Here is a 22,891-nt window from a genome sequence, read left to right as displayed (position 1 = left end):
AACAACGACTAATAATATACTACAAGTAACTCAATTATTACCGACGACTAAACTTTTAGTAAATATATGTGTATAAAAATGTTGGTAACCAGGACGGATCCACAAATGTTATTATGAGGGTCAATAATATATATAATAAAAAAATATATGTAAATAAATTATAATGTAAGATGCATTATAAAAATACATTGATAGAGAATATATATTTAAATTACAAAAAAATGTGTACTTTTTACTAACGAAGTAGTAAACGTCGATTCTTCATATCGTAAAATTCATCGATAATAGAATCTGTGTCAAATCTTTCAGCAATCTTCTTCTCAATGTAAATCAAAAGATAATTAGCAAGCAATTCATCTTCCATTTTGTTTCTGAGTCTATTCTTCACAATATTCATAGCTGAAAAAGATCTCTCAATTGTAGCAGTTGAAACAAGGAGAGTTAATACCAAGCGAATCAAACGATCAATCAAAGGATATGTTAAAGACTTTCCTGTCTTCGTTAATCCTTGATATAACTCCAAAATTGTGCACAAGTTAGTTAATTCAACATGATTAGGAACATCAAGTTCATAATGTTGAGCTTGCATTCTAATGTGAAATTTCTCTTGGTTACTGAAGTCATTTGGATAAAACCATTCTACTAATTCACATATTTTGTTGACACTAAAGAACTTATAATTATCTCTGGGATCTAAAGTTGAACTTAAAGTAAGTAATATCATTGAATCCTCCATTAAGCTCTTGCAATTGTGTATCAATTACAGCCAGAAATAAATTAACATGGTAATGATGCTCCACTGAAATTTGATCAACAATTTTGCGAGTTCGGCCTCTTCTAGGAATATGCAATGCATTCATATCAGGAACTTCAACTTCATGTTTCTCACAAAATAATATAACTTCTTTTATGAAAGCCTCCCAACTTGATTCTCTCATTCTTTGGATTAAAGTCTTGGTAGTAGAAACCAGAGTTAAAGCATTCAATATGTCTTGATTTTTTCGTTGCAAAACTTGACAAAGATCATGACTAACTTCCAAAATATTTCTCATCAAATGCAAAACAAAGACAAATTCAAAGGATGTGATAGCATCATAAGCAGCACTAGCATCACCACAAGTGGAGAAATTACCTTCTTCGGTGCTTTTTTTCAAGAACTTCATAAGTAGCATCAAACATGCATAACAAGCTACGTACAGAATTCAAATGAGACCCACATCTAGTATCTCCAGCTCTTTGCAAAGTACGAATTTGATTAAGTCTACTACCTGTTACAATTTGATCATTGGCAATTAATTTTGCAACATTATTTGCTTGAGCAACCCTTAACTGATCATGACGTTTAGGAGAAACAATCACAACATTCACAATTAGTGTAAGTTTTGAAAAGAATTGATGAACATAACAAACTTCTTTGGCTGCAGAAACAAGTGCTAATTGTAATCGATGAGCAAGATAATGACTGTAATAAGCAAAAGAAAAATCTTTCAAAAATAGAGCTTGCAATCCATTCCATTCACCACGCATATTACTAGTTCCATCGTACCCTTATCCCCTAAGATTTTGGACATCAAGATTATGATGAGAAAGAACTGATGAAATTTCTGTTTTCAATATCAAAGAACATGAATCAGAAACATGTATAAGATCAAAAAATCTTTCTTGAATACAACCGTGCTTGTCTACAAATCTCAAAACCACAAACATTTGTTCTCGCTTTGACTCATCTCTTACTTCATCAATAATTATACAAAATTTAGAATCACCAATTTCCTCTCGAATTGTTGCACGCACTTTTCTAGCAAAGATATGCATTATATCTTTCTATACACCGGGAGATATATATTGAGCATTTTCAGGAGTATTTTCAAGGACAACATTATTAACATTCTGATTAGAAGAAGCTAAAAGCTTAATTAACTCAATAAAATTTTCCCTATTCAAAGATCCAGGACTTTCATCACTGCCTCTAAATGCACATGCTTGAAATGCAAGCCATTGAATAGCATTAATAGATGTCTTCAACTTTAAACGGTTATTTGTAATAGTTTCATCACTATGCCTATCAAGAACTTTGTCTATATGCTTAGATTGAGCCATTAAATCATCACAAGATTTCACACATAAATTATGGGGAGAATTAGGAATAGAACCCTCGTGATATACAAATGCACAATTTACCCCATTGTTTACTTTCTTCCAATTACTAAATCCTAACTCTGAAAATGCATTTTTTCCATCATTGCGAGCACCATAATGTTTACCAAACAAGTAGCAAGGCAAACAATAAGAAGCATCTTTTTCTGGTGAATATTCTAACCAACTTGAAAATTTCTTAAACCAAGAAGATTGAAAATATCGACGGTGATTGTTATTACCAGAAGCTGGATAGCTAATATTTGTTAGTTGGTATGGCCCAGCTATTATGTATGCTCTACAAATCTTATCACGTTCATTGACATTATATTGCCAAATTGGATGTCACTTTCCTGGATCCCTTTCTAGTAAAGAGATATCAACATCTCTTTCTAATCTTGGTACTTTGGTTTCATGTTGATGTGCATTTTGAGTAAGATTAGACAGCTCACTTGAACTTCTTGTGAAATAAGATTAGAGGGTTGACTTGTTTGAACTCTAACATTATCAGTAACTTTTCTCTTAAAAATTGCATCAATTTTACTTTGCTTTTTCATCATAAAATGTTCGAGTTTCTTTTTACTTGAAAAAAAAGAACCCAAATAATTATATACTTACATGAATAAACAAAATGTAAGTATTTTTTATTAATTAAACATCAATAATAATAATTTTTTCACTAAATCACTATCAATTTCATTAAAAAATAAAATAAAAAAATAAGAGAGAATAAATCTTAAAAATAAAATGAATACCTTGCTTTAATTGATATGATTGAAAATTTCACTAGACAGTTACCTTGGGCAATGGCAGTGACAGTGACTTAGTGAGGGCGCCCCGTGACTCATGAGGAAACAAGAGGATTAGGAAATAGAATAGGAAACGTGAAGAAAGAGAATTAGTTTTAGGGATTTAAAAAATTTTAAAAACTATTATGTTTTATTTGGGTTGGGTTGGGCTTCTGACTACTACTTTTTTTTTAAAAGCTGGGGGGGGGGGGGCAGGCCTCCACTGCCCCCCCATATATCCGTCCTTGTTGGTAACTAATATGATTTTGAGGAGTTTACTTGAAGAACAAGAAAGCTATGCAAAAAAAAAATGAATGATGAAAAATAGAAATAGAGATTAACTAAATTGCAAAAAATTGAATGTCTTAAGTAGTTTTACAATGTGACTTTATACACATACTGCTACACTACTGAACTCTATATAGAGTGTTGCAACTATAATTAATAGATTGCAAATATAGAAAAATAGTTTGGTTTTGTTGAAACATCAACAATTTGGTCACTGCCTAGGATATGGATTACATGTAGGGACTTTTTCTAAATCTTGTCTTTAAATCAGTTATACATCTAATTGAAAATGCTTAGTTTGATCATGAAGGATTCGATTTGCAGTGAGTAATATTATACCCATGTTATCACAGAATATCATTGGTGCTGTCTTGAGAGAAATTTGGAGTTCCAGGAGCAAGTTCTTTAGCCACTCCAATTCAGCTTCACATGATGCAAGGTTTAGAAATTCTGATTTTATGTAAGATCTGATGATTGTGTGTTGTGTCTTACATGACTAAGAGATAAGATTAGTGCTTAAAAATACACAAAAGACAGAAACAGACTTGTGATCTTCAAGATCAGTAGCCTAGTCTAAATCTAAACAACCATATAGTCTATAACCACTACATCTGTGAATCATAAGTCCATATTCTTTTGTTCCTTACAGGTATCTCAAAACTCATTTAGCAGCTTTCCAGTGAGCAAGAAGAGGAGAATGAACGAATTGGCTTATCTTGCTCACTGCACATGAATCACTACAAGAAATTTTTGGAATAGTGACTGATTTAGCAACCGATTTTTCTTGAAAATTAGTTGCTATCAGCTTAGCGACCGATTCTTGTAGCCGTTAAAACTTTGGTTGCTAAATTCAAAATAGCAACCAACAAAATAGCAACCAATGTTGGTCGCTAATATTTAGTGACTGATTTTGGCGACTTCGATTTTCAACCAGGGCCACCTATGTAAGAACCAGAATTTTTGGAAAATATTATTATGAGTTAATTTTAATTTATTTATTTATTAAAAACTTTATTTTTAGACATTATTTTATTTAAAGTAATTAAACCAAGTTTTGATAATTAAATTAAAAATTTTACTTAATCTCATAATTATTGAATAATTTTTTATATTTAAATTATACAACTAAACAGTTGTAAAAGAATTAGAATTTTATATGATTTAGTTTAAATAATTAAGATTTTGAAATCTAATACTTTAATTTTAAATTAGAATACTCGATTAAAAATCAATAAGCAAATTGATAATTAAGTAATATTTTTAAAGTAATTTTGAAGAATTAAATTATATTTTAAATTTATACATTATACCCTAATTTTATTAAAATTACCTAAACTACCTTAACCCTAACCTAACCTAGCCACCGCCTCACCGCCACTCACCCACCGCCATCCCCTTCCCATATATACACATACGCACCCATAAGAAAGAAAAAGAAATCAGAAAAAGGGGAAATGGGGAAAAATAGAGAAGAAGAAGGGAAGAAAGAAAGAAAGGGGAGAAGTGAACGGGAAGAAGAAAGGGAGAAGAGGAAGGAGAGTTGTCCCTCGCCGTGCCGCCGTGTCGCTGCCCAGCCGCGTCGGAGAAAGAGAGGCATCACTATCGTTGAAGTTGCGTCGTCATCGCCGTCAAAGGACCAGCTGAGGGAGAGCGGCGCCGAAGAGAGAGGAAGACACGAGCAAGGGCAGAAGAGAGATGGAGACCGCGTCAGCTCGCTGCCAAGCCGCTCGCCGCCAAGTCATCACTATTTGCTTTTTGCTTTTCATTACCACTTATGGTACCCAAGGTTGGAGAATCCTCTAGAAAAAAGAAAGGAAAGGCAGTAGCCGCCACCTCTGAATCTTGGGAGATGGAGAGATTCATCACCAAAGCCCATCAAGACCACTTCTATGAAGTAGTGGCAGAGAAGAAAGTGATCCCGGAGGTCCCTTCAGGCTCAAGAAGAATGAGTATCCAGAAATCCGAAAAGAGATCTGGAGAAGAGGTTGGAAAGTCCTAACCAATCCCATTCAAGATGTTGGGATTCTAATGGTGCAAGAGTTCTATGCTAATGCATGGGTTACTAAAATCCATGACACTAGTGTGAACCCAAATCCAAAGAATTGGAGTACCACGGTCCGAGGGAGAATCTTAGATTTCAGCCCAGAAAGTGTGAGGTTGGCGTTCAACTTGCCTCTAATGCAAGGAGACCCACATCCTTACACTAGAAGAGTCAACTTTGATCAAAGACTAAATCAAGTGCTCTCAGATATCTGTGTGGAAGAAGCATAGTGGAAAAGGGATTCCCAAGGCAAGCCCATTCAACTAAGAAGGCTTGACCTTAAGCCCATAGCTAGAGGATGGTTGGAATTCATCCAACGTTCCATCATCCCCACTAGCAACCGGTCAGAAGTGACTGTTGATAGAGCTATCATGATTTATTGCATCATGATTGGAAGTGAGGTGGAAGTACATGAGGTAATTCTTCAAGAATTGTACAAGATAGCTAAGAAGCCTTCCATTAATGCAAGGTTGGAATTCCCACACCTCATCTGTCATCTATGCAATTTAGCTGGAATTATCATAGAAGGAGATATCTCCATTGGGGAGGACAAGCCCATCACTAAGAAAAGGATGGAGCAAACTAAAGAGCATGCACAAGAGCCTGTGCAGCCGCCTCAGTATGAGATCCTTGAGATGCCTCAAGGGATGTATTTTTCTCCTCAAAGCTATTGGGATCGATGGCAGACTTCTCTTGGAGAACTAAGCACAAACATGGAGCAATTGGGGGTGGAACATCAAGAGCATTCCACCACCCTCAATGAAATAAGAGAAGACCAAAGAGCCATAAGGGAAGAACAAAGGGCTATGAGGAAAGAACAACAAAGGCAAAGGAGTGACATTGAAGAGATTAAGCACCACATTGGATTCTTAAGGAGGAGCACTAGTCGCCACCATTAAAGGTGGATTCGTTCTCTTTATCTCCTTTTCTTGTTTTTTTTTTCTATTTTCTGTTATATTTTTTCTGTTCTCTTGTTCTTGTTGCATGATCATTTGCATTGATGTCTTAAAGTTGTAAAATATTCCATATATCTCTCACCTTGCTTAAAAGAAAAATTTTATTTGAAAAGAATTGAGAGATATATGAATTTTAAGTTTATAATAAGAGTAGTTCAATTATCTTGATGTGGTGGCATTGCTTTTATTTTCTGAATGTATGAATAAACAGTGCATATTTGAAGTTGAAATTTTAGAATGTTGGCTCTTGAAAGAATGATGAAAAAGGAAAAGTATTATTGGTGATCTGAAAAATCTAAATAAATTGATTCTTGAAACAAGAAAAAGCAGCAAAAAGAAAAAGCATGTTGCAAAAGAAAAAAAATATATAAATGCATGCCAAAAAAAATGGGAAAAAAATAATAAATAAATAAAAAGCAGAAAAATTCACTACTACCCAAAAATGCAGGAAAAGGAGGGCAGATTGAAAAAGCCAATAACCCTTTAAACCAAAAGGCAAGGGTAAAAAGGATCCAAGGCTTTGAGCATTAATGGATAGGAGGGCCTAAAGGAATAAAATCCTGGCCTAAGCGACTCAACCAAGCTGTCCCAAACCATGTGCTTGTGGCGTGAAGGTGTCAAGTGAAAAGCTTGAGACTGAGCAGTTAAAGTCGTGATCCAAAGTAAAAAAGTGTGCTTAAGAACTCTGAATACCTCTATCTGGGGATTCTAGCAAAGCTGAATCACAATCCAAAAGGGTTCACCCAGTTAAAGTGTCTGTGGCATTTATGTATCCGATGGTAATATTGGAAAACAAAGTGCTTAGGGTCACAGCCAAGACTCTGAAAGCAGTGTTCAAGAATAAAAAAAAAAAACTGAACTAGGAGAATCAATAATATCATCTAGATTCTAAGTTCCTAAAGATGCTAACCATTCTGAGTTTCAATGGATAGTGAGATGCCAAAACTATTCAGAAGTAAAAAGCTACTAAGTCCCGCTCATCTAATTGAAACTGAGCTTCATTGGAAACTTTCAAATTTATTGTATCTTATTTTTCTTTTTATCCTACTATATTTTTAGTTGCTTGGGGACAAGCAACAGCTTAAGTTTGGTGTTGTGATGAGCGGATATTTTATATGCTTTTTGGCATTATTTTCATATAGTTTTTAGCATCTTTTGTTTAGTTTTTATTAAGTTTTCATAGGTTTTAGTGTTAAATTCACATTTTTGGATTCTACTTTGAGTTTTTGTGTTTTTGTACAATTTTAGGTAATTTATGGATGAAATTGAGGAGCTGGAGTGACGATCGGATTTTTTTGCTAGTAAAGAATTTTATAAAAATAATCATGTTGTAAGTATAGTTTCTAAACCAACAGAGAATCCTTTCGTACAAAAATTTGGTTGTGACAAGTAACAGAACCCAATAAAATTTATAACAGAAGTATTTAAACCTCGGGTCGTCTCTCAAGGAATTACAGGGAAGTATGATTTATTATTGGTTATGGAAAAATGTATATTTTTGGGTTTTTGAAATAGGGAACAGGAAAATAAATTAGCAATAAAGTAAATTAATAATTATAAAAACCATTGCAAGGTATAAGAACTGGAAATTCCATCCTAGTTATCCTTATCAGGTGTGATGAGAAATTTTATTGCTTCCACTTAGTTAACCCTTACTAAATAAAGGAAAGTCAAGTGGACTAATTAATTTGATTCCTCAAGTCCTAGTCAACTCCTGTGGAAAGACTAGCTTTAGAGGGATCCAAATCAATCAGCAAATTCCAATTTTCAATCAACAGCTGAGTTTGATAACTTAAGTGTCACCAATTACTTAACCAAAGCCAAGGGAAAAAAAATCTAAATTATTTATATCATAAATAGAAGAAAGCAATCATAAATCTGAAATACCTCAATGTGTATTAATTAAGAAAATCAAATTAAACATAGGAATCCATAAACCAATATTGGAAAAATAAATAAATTAAGTGATAAAGTAAATAAAAGTAGAAGAGAAATTAAATTAAAGGAACATTGAACCTGGAATGAAGAAGCAATCATAAAATTAAGAGAATCCTAAATCCTAAATCCTAAGAGAAATCCTAATCCTAAAACCTAAGAGAAAGGAGAGAGCCTCTCTCTCTCTAAAACTACATCTAAAACCTAAAATTGTGAATATGAAAGTTGTGTTTTGAAGGAATGGATTCCCCCACTTTATAGCCTCTAATTTGTGTTTTTTGGGCCAAAAACTGGGTCAAAAACAGCCCAGAAATCGCTGGGGACGAAATCTGTCACGCTGATTTTCTGCAGAACGACACGTGCGTGTGATTCACGCGTGCGCGTCATTTTTCTGTATGGACACTATAGCGAATTATATATTATTTCGAAGCCCCGGAAGTTATCTTTCCAACACAACTGGAACAGCATCATTTGGACCTCTGTAACTCAGGTTATGGTCAATTTAGTACTAAGAGGTCAGGCTGGACAGTTTTAGCAATTCCTTCAGTTTCTTGTATTTCTTCCACTTTTGCATGCTTCTTTTCCATCCTCTAAGCCATTCCTGCCCTATAAAGCCTGAAGTCACTTAACACACATATCAAGGCATCAAATGGTGATAAGAGGGAATTAAGTTTTGGTAATTTAAAGGCTTGGGAAGCAAGTTTCCAATTATAGAACAAAATTAGGAAGGAAAATATAAAACCATGCAATTTATATGAATAAGTGAGTAAAGAATTGATATAAACCACTTAATTGAGCACAAGATAAATCATAAAATAGTGGTTTATCATGGAGCAAAAGTATGATTCAGAGACAGAGAAAGCACTGCAGATGCTGTCCAAATCTGACCCCCTTGCACTCGGAAGAGCTTTTCTGGAGCTAAAGAAGTCCACATGGAGCGTTCTCAATGGCTATGAAAAGCTGACTTCCAAATCTTTCCAGAAATGTATAATAGTCTATACTTTTCTTTAGATTAGAAGGTCCAAAACTGGCGTCCAACACTAGCCTCCTGCCCCCTTTCAGGCGTTCGGCGCCGAAGAAGAAGAGACCAGCGTCCAAACGCCTAGAGAGGACCCCCTAGCCAGTGTTAAACGTCCTAGAGGCCTCGTAGCACATGGATCTCATCAAAGCTCAGCCCAAACACTCACCAAGTGAGCCCCAGAAGTGGATTTTAGCACTAAAAGACTGTTTTACCCTTACTAGTCATTAGTTTAGTATTTAAAGTAGAAGATCACTCTTTGTTGAGGATCTTCGGCCACTTTACACATTATTTTCATTTTCACCATTGTATTTTACTATCAGTATGAGTTTCTAAACCTCCTAGGTTGAGGGGAGGAGCCTTGCTGAGTTTTATGAATTAATAAAAGTATTATTGTTTCTCTTCAATCCGTGTTTGATTTAATTCTAAGATGTATATTCGTTCTTCAACATGGTGAATGGGATGGTCCGTGACACCCAGCTCCATTCATCATACTAGGACCGCGTGCCTGACAACCACCCGTGTCTACTTGGGTTCGTGTGAATACTTCAGTGGAAGCATTAAACCGCCAGCTTGATTATACATCTCTCACGACTAATCCACGACTTCGTTGGAGACTTCTCAAGACACTAGTTTAGCCGATTTACGGGGAGATCAGGGTCTCTGTGGTAGACGCTAAAACCCAAAGGCGTAGCATTCTCTGATCCGGAAGATTTAACCTTCTCTGTGGCATTTTGAGTAGGATCATTAAGGAGAGTGGACTACAGGAGCTTCACCCTCAATCAGAATGGATCCACCCTAACCCTGGGGTTCAAATCTCGAGGAGCATTGATGACCTCTCAAGAAAGGCGTTGATCACATACAACCTGCCATAGAAGAAATCATTCGCAATTAAAGAAGACAGTAAGACCAGAGTTAATCTAGAAGGACAAAGCAACTCCAAGCCTCATCCATCTAAGTTTTAAGATTATCATTCCAAACAATCAAACTGCATTTAAACAAATCCAATAACTTCTGATTCGCCTGATTAAGACATGCAAGATAACCATAGTGTTTATACGCTGGACCGAGCTGAACTGTCCAGGTTGGACGACGTCAAAACGACCGACTTCTGGTAAAGGTTGGTTGACACCGACCTCTCCCTAAAGAGCTCGGCCACATCACCATAGAGGCCCAAATAGGCCCAAAGCTAAGAATTATAGCCCCTCTAAAGGCGGCTGGCCAAAAGATACGTGACCTCACCCAAGATAAGATAAGATAACAAAATTATCTCAAGGAAGGTCACTCTACACTACTATAAATACACTGGAGCACCCAGGTATAACTCATACTTCAATTCTACAAAAAACCTGCATAAAAGTCCGTACTGACTTAAGCATCGGAGTCTCTTTCAGGTACCACCACCCTCCGGTGATCGAAGACCAGCAGCACCTCAAGCCCCAACAAGTCGGACACGGCGGCTCCGATCACCCCAGAAGATCTCGTCCGAGATCGACCTCAACGTTTCAGGTAACCCTCGGAACATTGGCACCATTGTCGGGGAACCTAGAAGTCATCCCACCATCATGGCAGATAACCTCGACAACGATCATAACTCTGGTTTGGAAGAAAGAACACCACTTAAGAACACGGATGCTACATCAAAGGACCCACCTCAAACCAAGGGAGACAAGCAAACCCCAAATATGGAAATCTTAGATGCCATCCATGAACAGCAGGATCGCCTCAAATAGCTTGAACAAGACACCGAACGTCAGCGCGAAGCCGAGCGAGATCTTCGAAGAGAAACAAGACGACGTCGAGAGCTGGAAGATAAACTCTTAAAGCTCGAAGCTGACCTCAAAACTAGAACTGCTCAGTCCAATCGTGAAGATAGCCCCCACAAGGACCAAGACCCGTTCACAAAAGAAATCATGAAGGCTAAAGTCCCAAAGGACTTCAAAGCCCCAGACATGACCCCATACGATGGTACATCCAACCAAAGTCATCACCTCAGCAACTTTAGGAGCTGGATGTACCTCACGGATGCGTCAGACGCAACTCGTTGCAAAGCTTTCCCAACTACCTTGACCAAGACGACAATAAAGTGGTTCGACAGCTTGCCGCCAAGGTCGATCACAAGTTTTGATGACCTCGCCAAGAAATTTTTATCCCGATTTTCCATCCAAAAAGACAAAACCAAGCACGCTCCGAGCCTGCTAGGGATTAAACAAGGAGATCGGGAGAGCCTCTGCAGTTATATGGAAAGATTCAATAAAGCATACCTCGACATACAGAATCTCCCTACAGAAGCAGTAATTATGGGACTTATCAATGGTCTGCGAGAAGGACCCTTTAGCCACTCTATATCCAAAAAACACCCAATATCTCTGAACGAGGTACAAGAGCGGGCGGAAAAGTACATTAATATGGAGAACTCTCGATTAGGAGAAGCCTCAAAATCCGGATTCTCCTACCCACCTCGGGACAAGGATAAAGAGTCCAGGAAAAAAGAAGACCAACCTACTGAAAAACTTAGAAAGTACCACAACTGCACTCCCCTCAGGGTGTCCCTTGTGGATGTCTACAGAGAGACATGCAATGCTGAGAAGATCTCGCTCCCTCGTCTGATTAAACACAAAAGGGGAGGAAGTCGGATGGAGTATTGCAAATACCACCGAGTCTACGGGCACCCTACCAACGAGTGCTACGACCTGAAGAACGTCATAGAAAAACTAGCCCAGGAAGGAAGACTAGATAGGTTCCTGGCCAACAGAACAGATGAACCGAAAAAGCGAAGAAGGGATGACAAAGGAGGATGAGCTGAACGTCCCCCTCACACCCCTGAAAGCACATTCACATGATCAACGGAGGATTCACAGGAGGAAGGAACTCCAAGTCATCCCGAAAAAGACACCTTAAAGAGGTGTACCACGTCGGAGAAGGAGATAGGCCATTAGACCTCCCCGCTATCTCTTTTACTCAAGAGGACGCCGCAGGCATCATCCCAGGACATGACGACCCTGTGGTTGTTACTATCATACTAGCTAATGCCAACCTCCACCGAACATTGGTCGACCAAGGAAGCTCTGCGGATAGACTATTCAAATCCGCCTTCGATAAGCTCAGCCCACAAGAAAAAGAACTCAGAGCATATCCAAATAGCCTATTCGGGTTAGGAGACGCCCCAATTCAGCCACTAGGGTACATCCCACTGCACACAACCTTTGGAAAAGGAACTCGGTCTAGGACGTTAAGCATAGACTACATCATAGTCGACGTGAGCTCAGCCTACAATGCTCTAATAGGTCGGACAACGTTGAACCAGCTCGCCGCAGTGGTCTCCACTCCGTATCTATGCATGAAGTTTCCAACTCCAGAAGTGATTGCTACCATAAAGTGAGACCAAAACTCACGCGACACTGTTATAATAAAAGTCTGAACCTTAAAGGTGACCCTAGAGGAAAGGAAACCAATACTATAGAACTCGGGGGAATCCGGGCTCCCGAAGAACTCCACCCTCAACCGGAAGGCGAGACCGAAGAAGTTCAAATCGGTGAAACTCTAGGCAAAACAACAAAAGGGGCGAATCTAAATGAAGACCTAAAGGAGCTGCTAACAAAGCTCCTAAAGGATAATTGCGACCTCTTTGCATGGAAGGCTGCCGACATGCCCGGTATTGATCCCGGACTAATAGGTCATAAGTTAGTCGTATATCCTGGGTCTCGGCCAGTACAATGGAAGCGTAGGAAGCTTGGTCCAGAGAGGTCACAAGTCGTAGAGGAGCAGATACAGACCTTGTTGGGGGCAGGTTTCATAAGGGAGGTAAAATATCCATTATGGCTAGCCAATGTAGTATTGGTCAAAAAGTCAAATGGGAAGTGGCGGATGTGCACTGATTACACCGACCTCAATAAAGCCTGCCCAAAAGATCCTTACCCACTCCCGAATATAGACACACTAGTCGACGCTTGATAAACCACTATTTTATGGTTTATCTTGTGCTTAATTGAGTGGATTTTATCAATCTTTCATACACTTGTTCATATAAAATGCATGTTTTACATTCTCCTTCCTGATTTTGTGCTATGATTGAAAACATGCTTCTTTGGCCTTATATTTGCTAATATTAACCCTCTCTTATTACCATTCGATGCCTTGATATGTACGTTAAGTGATTTCAGGATTTATAGGGTAGGAATGGCTTGGAGGATGGAAAGGAAGCATGCAAAAGTGGAAGGAATACAAGAAATTGAAGGAACTGCAAAGCTGCCCAGCCTGACCTCTTCGCACTAAAACAGTTATAACTTGAGCTACAGAGGTCCAAACGACACGGTTCTAGTTGCGTTGGAAAGATAACGTCTGGGCCTTCAATTTGATATATAATATACCATAGTTGCCCTGATGCTAGGCGACGCGAACGTGTGCTCCACGCGGACGTGTCGTAGTGGCGAAAATCAGCGTGGCAGATTTCTTCTCCATCGATTCTTGGGCTGTTTTCGACCCAGTTTGTGGCCCAGAAAACACAGATTAAAGGCTATAAAGTGGGAAAATCCATTCATTCATAATAATCAGCTCATAATTCACTTTTCATAATTTTAGATGTAGTTTTTAGAGAGAGAGGTTCTCTCCTCTCTCTTAGGATTTAGGATTATGATTTCTCTTAAAGGAATTAGGATTTCAACTTTATTATTTCAACTTATTATTTCAACTTCTTCTTAAGTTCAATGTTCCTTTAATTTATGTTTCCCTTTTACTTTTATATACTCTAATGCTTTTATTTGTATTTGACTTATGTTGCCCAATTGGCTTATGAACCCTTCATGTTAGGATTTTCTTAATTAATAATTTGAGGTATTTCAGATTTATGATTCTTATTTAGCTTTTTTATATTCTTGGCTTTAATTAATTAATTGGAAGCTCTTGAGTTATCAACTATCCGTGATTGGTTGTTATGTCGGCTAAATTGACTGGTATTCCACTAACTCTAGTCTTTCCTTAGGAGTTTGCCAGGACTTGGGAATCTAACTAATTAGTTCACTTGACTTTCCTTTGCTTTCATGAGGGTTAACTAAGTGGGATTAACTTCCATTCTCATAGGAGTAACTAGGATAGGACTTCTGAATTTTCATACCTTGCCAAGAGTTTATTTTACAGTTATTTATTTATTTTATTTGTCATTTAAATTACTTGTTCCTTACTTCCAAAACCCCCAATTTACAAAACTCATAACCAATAATAAGAACACCTCCCTGCAGTTCCTTGAGAAGACGACCCAAGGTTTAAATACTTCGGTTATCAATTTTAAAGGGGTTTGTTACTTGTGACAACCAAAACGTTTGTAAGAAAGGTCTTTTGTTGGTTTAGAAGCTATACCTACAACGAGGATTTATCTACAAATTTCTAGACCACGCAAAAGTTCTCTCTTCAACGCTTCATCGGGATACAAGTAACTCTCCTTCATGAACGCTTACTCGGGATACAACCAAATCCCGATGTATCAACCCGACCAAGAGAAAACCTCATTCCTAACCCCAAGAGCAAACTACTGCTACGTATTCATGCCTTTCAGACTCAAGAACACTGGGGCTACATATCAAAGATTGATGAACAAAGTGTTCGTCAATCACATCGGAGAGCTGATGGAAGTTTATGTAGACAACATGCTGGTAAAGACACAAAGAGAGGAAGCCCTAAAGCGTCAAATGGCTCTGAGGTATAATCGGAAGGTAATCTAGCGAAGCTTTGCCACCAATGATCTCATCTTAATCCTAAATGATATCGGAGCAGGTCGGTCAGGAGAAGGGAAGCTAGCAGCTAACTGGAAAGGGCCATACCGAGTTACAGAAGTACTAGGAAAAGGCTACTATAAGGTGTCTGACCTCAAAGGGCGAGAGCTACCAACGTCATGGCATGCCTGTAACCTAAGAAGGTACTATAGCTAGAAAATAATAAAGATCTTAGGTCAAGGCGCACTCTTTTTCCTAAAAAAGGTTTTTTAATGAGGTGCCAGGCCGAGATCTAAAGAGCTGCCCGACCTAGAAGTGTAAGTGCTCTCATGTACATATTTTTATTTATGTTTTTATCTCATTATTATTTGAATAAAAGTTATCAACTCCCTAAAAAGTTTCCTACCAAGATGCATTAATCTAAGCTCACAAAACGCGAAATTCATCGCTCGATTAAAAGAGGTCGGCAAGGTGAAGCGATAGAAGCAAGATAATGCAAGAAGTTATAAAAAGTAACCCAGAAAAAGTGACCTGACGAGGTCTAACAAAAATGGGATTACTAAAAATAACTTAATAAAGCCCGACAGAGAAGTTGGATTAATAAAAGGATCACTGAAAAGGGACAAAAAACATCTCGCAAAGGCCAAAAGAAAGGTTAATAAACCAAGGCCCGAAATGCTCAGCTAAAAAGGTATGAGCCCTGAAAAGGATTTTACCTAAAGCAAGAGCACGACCTCGAAATGGAGCTAAAAAGTCATCCAAACAAACTATAAAGAAAAGGATCCCATCAGGACACTACCTAAAAGGTTGTTGGATTATGACTAAAAAGCTCGGATAGCAAAGGGATACAGATCGACGCACCCAAAGAAGACAAATACGACCTCGAAAAAGAGAAATCCAAAAGATCGAAAAGCTCAGGGCCGAGCTAAAAGGGGTACGAAACTCCTGAAAGGAGACAATTCTCAAGATAAAGCTAAAAAAAAGTCGTCCAAACCAAAAAGGTTCACTACAAGAAAAAGGCCTATGACCACACTTTTTTTTTGCCACGCTTTAAAAGGGTGGCCAAAAGTGGTCATTGGCCACACCTTTAAGAGGGTGGCGATAGATTAGAGATTTGGCCACTTTTTTTCTTGCTACGCTTAAAAAGCGTGGCAAAAAGGGTTCTACGGCCATGGTTTTATGAGAGTAGCAATTGATTCGAGATTTGGCCATGCTTTTTTTGCCACGCTTAAAAAGCATAGCCATAGAGGGAAACAGGCACGCTTTTAAAGCGTGACAATAAAGTTTTGTTATGGTGACGTTTTAAAAGCGTGGCCAAAAGGTTACAAAAAAATTTTAATTTTTTCTTGTTATTTTTTGGCACGCTTCAAAGGCACCCTTATTACCCATTCGACCATCCCCCTAACCCTAATTCACGCGCAGCAGCAGCGCCTCCCTCTCTCCCTCATTTTCTTCATTCGAGTCTCTTTCTCACGCAGACATGCAGGACGGCAGCAGCGGTGGTGGACTCGTCGTCGCTCTCATTGAACCTTCGTGAGTCCCAGCTACATCACTCTTCTCCTCCTCCTCTATTCTTCTCACGCAGGAGCAGTGGTCGTTCTTCGCTGGCGCTGTCACTCTCGCTCCCAATAACCATGCTTCGGCACCCGTTCCGTGTCCCTCCATGGCTCAACATCCGTCGCGTTGTGTCTCCCTCTCTGAAGTCGTCGTGCTGTCATCTCCCTCTCCTTCACTCGTCGCACCTCCGTTTCCATCCCTCAACCCTCCTCCTCGCTACCCATCAGTGCTGACTATCAGCTATGTTCAGCATTTGCAGCGCCATGGTATTGATGGTTAGGGTTTCGATACTACAAGCATTCATGGTTAGGGTTTTTATTTTGTTTAATTCTTATTTACTGGTATTGATGGTTTGATTTAATTGTTCGAAGTTTCCAGTTTTTGGGTTTTATTTAGTTTAATGTTTCATTCTTATCCAACTGCGAAAAGGGAGATGTTCTGTTTTGTTAGTTCTTCCTTATTCTAGTGATGTGTTTAGTCTACAATTTTTGGGTTTATTTGGGTGAACTTAAATAAAATAATAAGGACCGGGTGAACTCAGGAAACTGAAGATGGTAAGTTTCTCTAACTATGTTCTTATGTTGTACATGAAGCATGTGATAGATGCAAAATAAAGCTTGTAGTGAAAACAGAAGGGAATATCAAATCCCTATGGGCATTATCTGAATGTCAAGCATCATTTCTTTGCTCCCTGATCCTTTAGTTCCTCTTATTGGTGGTTTTTTGAATGCCTAAAAATGAAATAGTTAAGTTTATCTTTTTTTTCCCTACTCTAAGTTGACATATCTTTTAATTTGCATGATTAGGCTGCAAGGGAAATTGGTGCACTTCAAGAAGCAAAGGACAAACTTTAAGAAACGGTGGAGGAACTCACCTGGCGTCTCCAACTAGAAAAAAGTTTGCAGGTCAGAGTGTTGTTTGTTTTGCAATTAGATATAAGTTGGTGGACTTTGTTATTTTGATATCTTTACATAATCATGCATACTGTAACTTTGGAAGAAAACTATGTTGAATTCTGCAGACCAACCTTGAAGAGTCCAAAGCACAAGAGATATCGAAACTGCAGAATTCATTACATGAGATGCAGGGTATACTTGATGAAACCACTACTCTGCTTGTCAAAGAGTGAGAGAATGTAAAGAAGGTTACCATCGAAGCAACTCCGGTTATCCAAGAAAAGGAGGTTATTATTGAAGACACTGCAAAGATTGATGCACTAACAGTGAAAGTTGAGAGGCTAAAGGTAACCATTTCAAATATTTTACTACTCTTATAGACTAATTTGATATCATCTTATGCTCATAGTGATATACTTAAGTTCATGTATGTAGGTGCCTGATGATTATCACAACTAAGTTGTGTTGCCTGTGCCTTTATCTTTGAACAGACTTGCCTGTGCCTAATCTGATAATGAGATATTAATTTTAGCTTAATAATAAATACCTTAAAATTGCTTCTTCAAAATTTAACTTCTTTAATTTTCTAATATAAATTATTCATATGAATAATTTTATCAAAGGGTCTACAAGAAAAACACTTTATTTAATTTATTTATTAAATTATTTTAGTACATTGTGGCACCTATTTAAGCACCAAAGAGTAAGTGCTTTTCTCTATGTACCATTATGCCAATATCTCTGCTTATTAGTGCTCTTTTTTGTCATCCAATTTATTAGTGTTAGTGTGTGTGTATGTGGATTTTCAATCCCATCATCATTCAATTATTCAAGATGATGCACAGAAATTCTCAAAGGCTTTTATTCCTACTTCTCTTTTCTGGGTTTCTCTTATCTTCTTTCTGCTTCTGCTATCCCTACAACCAGTAAGATAGGCCTTCAAAGTTGTTAATGAATATTATTGTATCTATTTTGTTTTATTATCAGTTATTATAGCAATTGGATATATCATGGAATTAATATATTTAGAATGACAAATAATTAAAAGAGAATGGAAAAAGTAATTAATATATATTATTACTTGTTTTAATTTGTGTCGAGTTTAATATGATGAATAATTAGGGATTAATTTGATTTAATTTGTGTGATTTAAGGGACCCAAAATTTGGATGGTGAAGAATCTGAAGATGCATCACTTATACTTTCTTTAGCTAAGGCATCACTTCTTTAATATTGATGGTTATCTCTAGTTTATTAACTTACTGTTTTATTGTCAAACTTTTTTTTTGGAGACTAAATCGTGAATGTGTTGAGATGCTAATTGTCCTTGCTATTTGATTTATGTTTTGCATTAATAATCCTTGATTTTGGGGGATGGGGGTTCTTAATCCTTTTTCATTTATATCAGTTTCATTTTGTGAAAAACTAAAGTAGACAACTAACTGAGACTTGGGCTAGATGCTTTACTGTGAATTCTTATCCAGATATGTATTACAAGTTTACACACAATAGACAATACTAGTAGTAGTTCAGCAAGGATTCTTCATGTTCGTTTCTTTGATGAGGAAAATGGTAGAGGGAAGGGGGTGCTACTGTGTATTCTTCTCATGCTACTGGTGCTGGGGTGTATCCTGGTCCTACAAGTGCAGGGATCTTTTCACCTGTCACAAGTCCTGGGGCCAAGAAGAATGGTGGTGGTGCTGCTGCTGATGGTGGGGGAAAGGATCTTCACATGTTTGTATGGAGTTCAAGTGCTTCTCCTATCTCAGAAGGTGGAATCCATGTCTTCAGAGGTGGAGATTATGGAAATGATCATCTTGGTGGGGTAGCTCACCAGAAAGGTAATGTTTTTCATGCTCTATTCTCCCTCCTTTTGACTTGTTTTTGGTCTTTGGTTGTTGGTTGGTTGGTTTTGTTTATGTCCATTTAAGCGTTAAATTTTGCATTTGAACATGATCTTTTATTATCATTTATTGCCCCTTGGAACTTTTCCTGTTTTTGTTTTGCAACCATGCATGTTTCTTTTGTCCTTTGTATAAAGATAAATTGTTGTTGGTGTTCAAAGTTGGAGTGTGGGGTTTGTTAGGTCTTTGTTTTGTTTCTATTCCCTTTTTCATGTTCACATCTCCTATTATTGTGGGCTCTCATGTTTTTTTGGTTCTCTTCCTATTATTTGGTTGGTATCTTTAATCTTTAATAATAACAATAATAATATTGTAGTAATTCGTCTCTTATATGCTATTGTGTGTCATTTTCTTGTGTTCTCAGTGGGGTGTGTATTTTATTTCCACTTTGTATTGGTTAGATTATGAAGAGTTTGGGCACGATGAGTTCAGCTTTGGTAACAGAACAGTTGCTAATGGTGTTGACAAGGAAAGGCCAGTGCTTTCAAAGCTTGGTTCAAGTTCCACAGCTGAGTTTCACCCCAAAAATGGAGCTCAAGGTGAGTCCAAACCAACCAACATGCCACCTACTAGTGTTATGACAAGACTCATCTTGATCATGGTTTGGAGGAAGCTGATTAGGAATCCCAACACTTACTCTAGCCTAATTGGCCTCATATGGTCTTTGATCTCATTCAAGTATGCAATCTTTACTCATTTTAATTGTTGTTATACTTAACTAATGTTTTAATCTTAGACTTAGGAATTGTTAACTTTCTTAGGAATTGTTTCTTAATCCTAACACTTACTCTAGCTGTTATTTGCACATTGCTCATGCATTTTGACCTGCTTTCTTCTCTTTATTTGCACACACTATTTATATTGGTGTGTTAAATAAATAAAAATAAAAACATGGTGTTAAATATATCCTATGTGAACTAAGCTTTCTTACCAAACCTCATTTAGCTGCTTCCTAGTTCTTTTCAAGTGGCCAGTGATTCAAATCCTACCTTTTGTAGTTTATTGCTTTTTGTTTCAGGAGTCCTTCAAAGTTCAAAGAGACTTGTTCTTTGATTGATTTGATTAGTCTCTGAAAATGAAACTACAGGGTCACACATTGCTACAAAGAGCAGCACTAACTACTTTTCCTTTCAATTTCACCTCTAATGGCACCACCACAACCCTAACCCTCTCTGTCTTTCGATGCCACCAAAGTCTTCATCATGAACGCCTCATATTCATTCCCACTTACACCAAAATAGGACCCTCGCCACGTGTTGATGTCAATAACAACCAGTTACAACAAGAAGAGCAAGATGATCTAGAGGTCCGCGTTGAGAAGGTAATATAATCAACAAAGTTAGCTTTCATGATCTTTATTTGACTTAGCATAATTGCTTTCTAATTTATTAGTGATGAAACTTTTAATTTGCAGATTATATATAGATGCCGCTTCTTGGCTACTTTTGGAGTCTTTGGTTATTTAATTGTGGAAATTAATCGTGAATCGGGTGACAACATTTTGTACTATTTAAAGAATTTCATTTTTCTTGTTAGTTGGTAGAGGACAAGCATAGAATTTATTATATATAATGTGACTTGTAATTTTAAACTCTTAAATTCCTTCCGTTCTTTTATCCATATAAAAAGAGTACCCTAGTGTTTTCTTTCTCCGTGGGACATATATATGGAGATGATGCTTTGGCCATTTGATTATTGCTATTATACTCTGGTTGAGAAATAAGAATTTTGAACTCGAAATATATTATGTATTTGAGTATTAATGTAAAAAATAATTATAGTATAAATTATATGTCACTAATTACTATTTGATTTGTCTTGTAATAAAAGTTGCATTATATTTATAGGTTTGGTAATAAAAAAGGACTAAAAATTTATATTGTGCAGTGATAAAGGAAAAATTAGAAAAAAAAAGATTTTTTTTTAAAATTTGATAAGGCTATTGCCACGCTTTTAAAGCATGGCCGTATCTCTAGCTATGGCCACGCTTTTAAAGCGTGGCCGTATCTCACATATATGGCCACGTTTTTTAAGCGTGGCAATCCACAGAAGCGTGGCAAAAAATAAAGTGTGGCAGTAGGTCACCAAAAGCGTGGCGATAGAGCAACCGCCACCCTTTTAGAGGCCACCCTTTCAAAAGCGTGGCGGTAACTCAAACAGCGTGATAAAAAGCTATCGCCACACTTTTTTTAGCTTTTCACGACGCTTTAAAAGTGTGGCAATAGAGCTATTTTCTTGCTGTGGTTTTTGAACTTAAAAATCATTGGGACTCGACTAGAAAGCCCGGACGGCGTATCATAAAGACAACATAGCCAAAAAAGCCCACAAAGGGACTACATCTTTAAAAGTGCCATGCAAGGGTCAAAACCGAAGGCATCTCAAAAGTTAAATCGACATATCAAGCAAACCACACTTAAAAATATTAAAGGCTCAAAGACCAGCTTAAAAGCAACCCAAAGAGCCAAAAGGTGTTTTTTGATTAAAAAAGAAAAAGTTGCTGGGAAGCAACTAAATAAAGTATCAGTAAAACATACAGTTCAACAAAGTCCACAGGTCGGACTATACCAATACATAAACAAGACAAAGTTATAATAACGAAATCACAGGGGATCCAAGTTCGCCCCAGTAGCAACATCCTTTGGAGGAGGAAGAGACATGCTTGAGATTGGGGTGGCATTAACAACTCCATCTGGCCCGTTCAAAATCTCCAAGTCGGGCTCAGGATCAGGAGGGGCCACCTCGGCTGAAGGAGTTGTAGTAGAAGGAGCTGAGGAAGCCTTAGGTGGTGGCACAAGAGGAGGTCCCTCATCTTCATCATCTGGGACAGGCACGATCTTGCCATCTTCCACCACATTGTCCATACTAAATAAGGAGAGGTCGAGCTTGGGAGTAAGAACCCGGACTTGGATCTTCAGACTTTCATACATCTCGGTCATACTGCTCACCATATGACCCTAAAGCTCAACATAATCATCTTGGGCAGACTGAAGCCTCTCCTTAACCTCCAATAGCTCACCATAGGTCTGAGTATAGCTCTCCTTATACCTCTTAGCAGCCTCCTCGGCCAGATTAGCAGCGGCCTCCGCCACAGTAGCCCGATCCTTCTCCTTTTCTACATCAATCTCCAACTTGGACACCTTAGCATCCAGTTCATCCTTCAGGCCTTTCACCCTGTCATATTCAGCCTTGGCATCCTCCAAAAAGGCCTTGGTAGCATGGACAGGGGACTCCCGCACAACCCGAGATAAGGCCGCACCAAGATTGGCCATCCAAATACTATTGCTTGTTATAAAGTCAAGGTGGTGAAGGATCGAAATGTTGTCCAGAGGGACTTTACCAGGAGGAGCAATCAATTCTATAGCAAAGGCCACACCATCAAATTCTTTGTCATCAAGATTATAAGTCCCAACAGTCTTTTTCTTCTTGGGAGGGGGACTAGCAGCAGTAGGAGAGGAGGCAGCACCAGAGGTCGTCTAAGACAGGTCAGACGGAATTGTCCGAACTCTCAGGGTCAGGATAATCCTCCTCAGACCCTGAGACTCAGCTGCCGGCTTTTTAGGAGGCAGTTGTGCCAAAGACCCCTCCCCCGACGTCTTATGTGACAGATTTTGGGCAGCCCTTGCCTTCTTGGCCTTCCAAAAAGACTTCATTGAGTCTGAAGATT

The 22,891-nt window shown here is 38.0% G+C and overlaps 2 protein-coding genes across 28 annotated transcripts; one reads left to right on the top strand and one right to left on the bottom strand.

Annotated features, from left to right (window-relative positions):
• Window positions 1-680: 680 nt before the first annotated feature.
• Window positions 681-2,100, bottom strand: LOC140181408 (uncharacterized). Its single transcript, XM_072224964.1, has 4 exons — window positions 1,831-2,100; window positions 1,533-1,604; window positions 1,133-1,329; window positions 681-1,029 (listed from the first exon to the last, which is right to left on the bottom strand). The coding sequence occupies exons 1-4, from the start codon at window positions 2,098-2,100 to the stop codon at window positions 681-683; spliced, it is 888 nt and encodes a 295-aa protein (XP_072081065.1).
• Window positions 2,101-16,199: 14,099 nt separating this feature from the next.
• On the top strand, window positions 16,200-20,877 carry LOC140181693 (probable auxin efflux carrier component 1d). 27 transcript variants are annotated; one of them, XM_072225967.1, is made up of 7 exons: window positions 16,200-16,702; window positions 17,234-17,332; window positions 17,449-17,670; window positions 18,808-19,164; window positions 19,629-19,905; window positions 20,246-20,548; window positions 20,642-20,877. In XM_072225967.1, the coding sequence occupies exons 4-6, from the start codon at window positions 19,056-19,058 to the stop codon at window positions 20,298-20,300; spliced, it is 441 nt and encodes a 146-aa protein (XP_072082068.1). In that variant the 5' UTR covers window positions 16,200-16,702; window positions 17,234-17,332; window positions 17,449-17,670; window positions 18,808-19,055; the 3' UTR covers window positions 20,301-20,548; window positions 20,642-20,877. The 27 variants fall into 27 exon arrangements, 24 of the variants coding, with proteins under 24 accessions (XP_072082068.1, XP_072082081.1, XP_072082065.1 ...); XM_072225980.1 differs by having other exon boundaries at window positions 20,226-20,548; XR_011876763.1 differs by having other exon boundaries at window positions 16,251-16,732; window positions 20,226-20,548.
• The last annotated feature ends 2,014 nt before the right edge of the window (window positions 20,878-22,891 follow it).

Source organism: Arachis hypogaea, chromosome 18 (assembly GCF_003086295.3).
Source record: "Arachis hypogaea cultivar Tifrunner chromosome 18, arahy.Tifrunner.gnm2.J5K5, whole genome shotgun sequence".
In the NCBI taxonomy this organism is placed as follows: domain Eukaryota; kingdom Viridiplantae; phylum Streptophyta; class Magnoliopsida; order Fabales; family Fabaceae; genus Arachis; species Arachis hypogaea.
Note: the sequence above shows the minus strand (reverse complement) of the source record. Positions and strands in the feature narration are given on the sequence as shown.

What these genes read in the sequence shown, in the direction of transcription:
- LOC140181408 (XM_072224964.1), bottom strand. Translation starts at nt 2,100, where the DNA reads ATGGCTCAATCTAAGCATATAGACAAAGTTCTTGATAGGCATAGTGAT. An exon ending in ATAAGGGTACGATGGAACTA is followed by an intron (nt 1,330 to 1,532) that starts GTAATATGCGTG and finishes CGTCATGATCAG; the next exon opens with TTAAGGGTTGCTCAAGCAAA. An exon ending in GAAAAAAAGCACCGAAGAAG is followed by an intron (nt 1,030 to 1,132) that starts GTAATTTCTCCA and finishes TTTGGAAGTTAG; the next exon opens with TCATGATCTTTGTCAAGTTT.
- LOC140181693 (XM_072225957.1), top strand. Translation starts at nt 19,632, where the DNA reads ATGAAGAGTTTGGGCACGATGAGTTCAGCTTTGGTAACAGAACAGTTG. An exon ending in CCCCAAAAATGGAGCTCAAG is followed by an intron (nt 19,767 to 20,314) that starts GTGAGTCCAAAC and finishes ATGAAACTACAG; the next exon opens with GGTCACACATTGCTACAAAG. An exon ending in TAGAGGTCCGCGTTGAGAAG is followed by an intron (nt 20,549 to 20,641) that starts GTAATATAATCA and finishes TTTAATTTGCAG; the next exon opens with ATTATATATAGATGCCGCTT.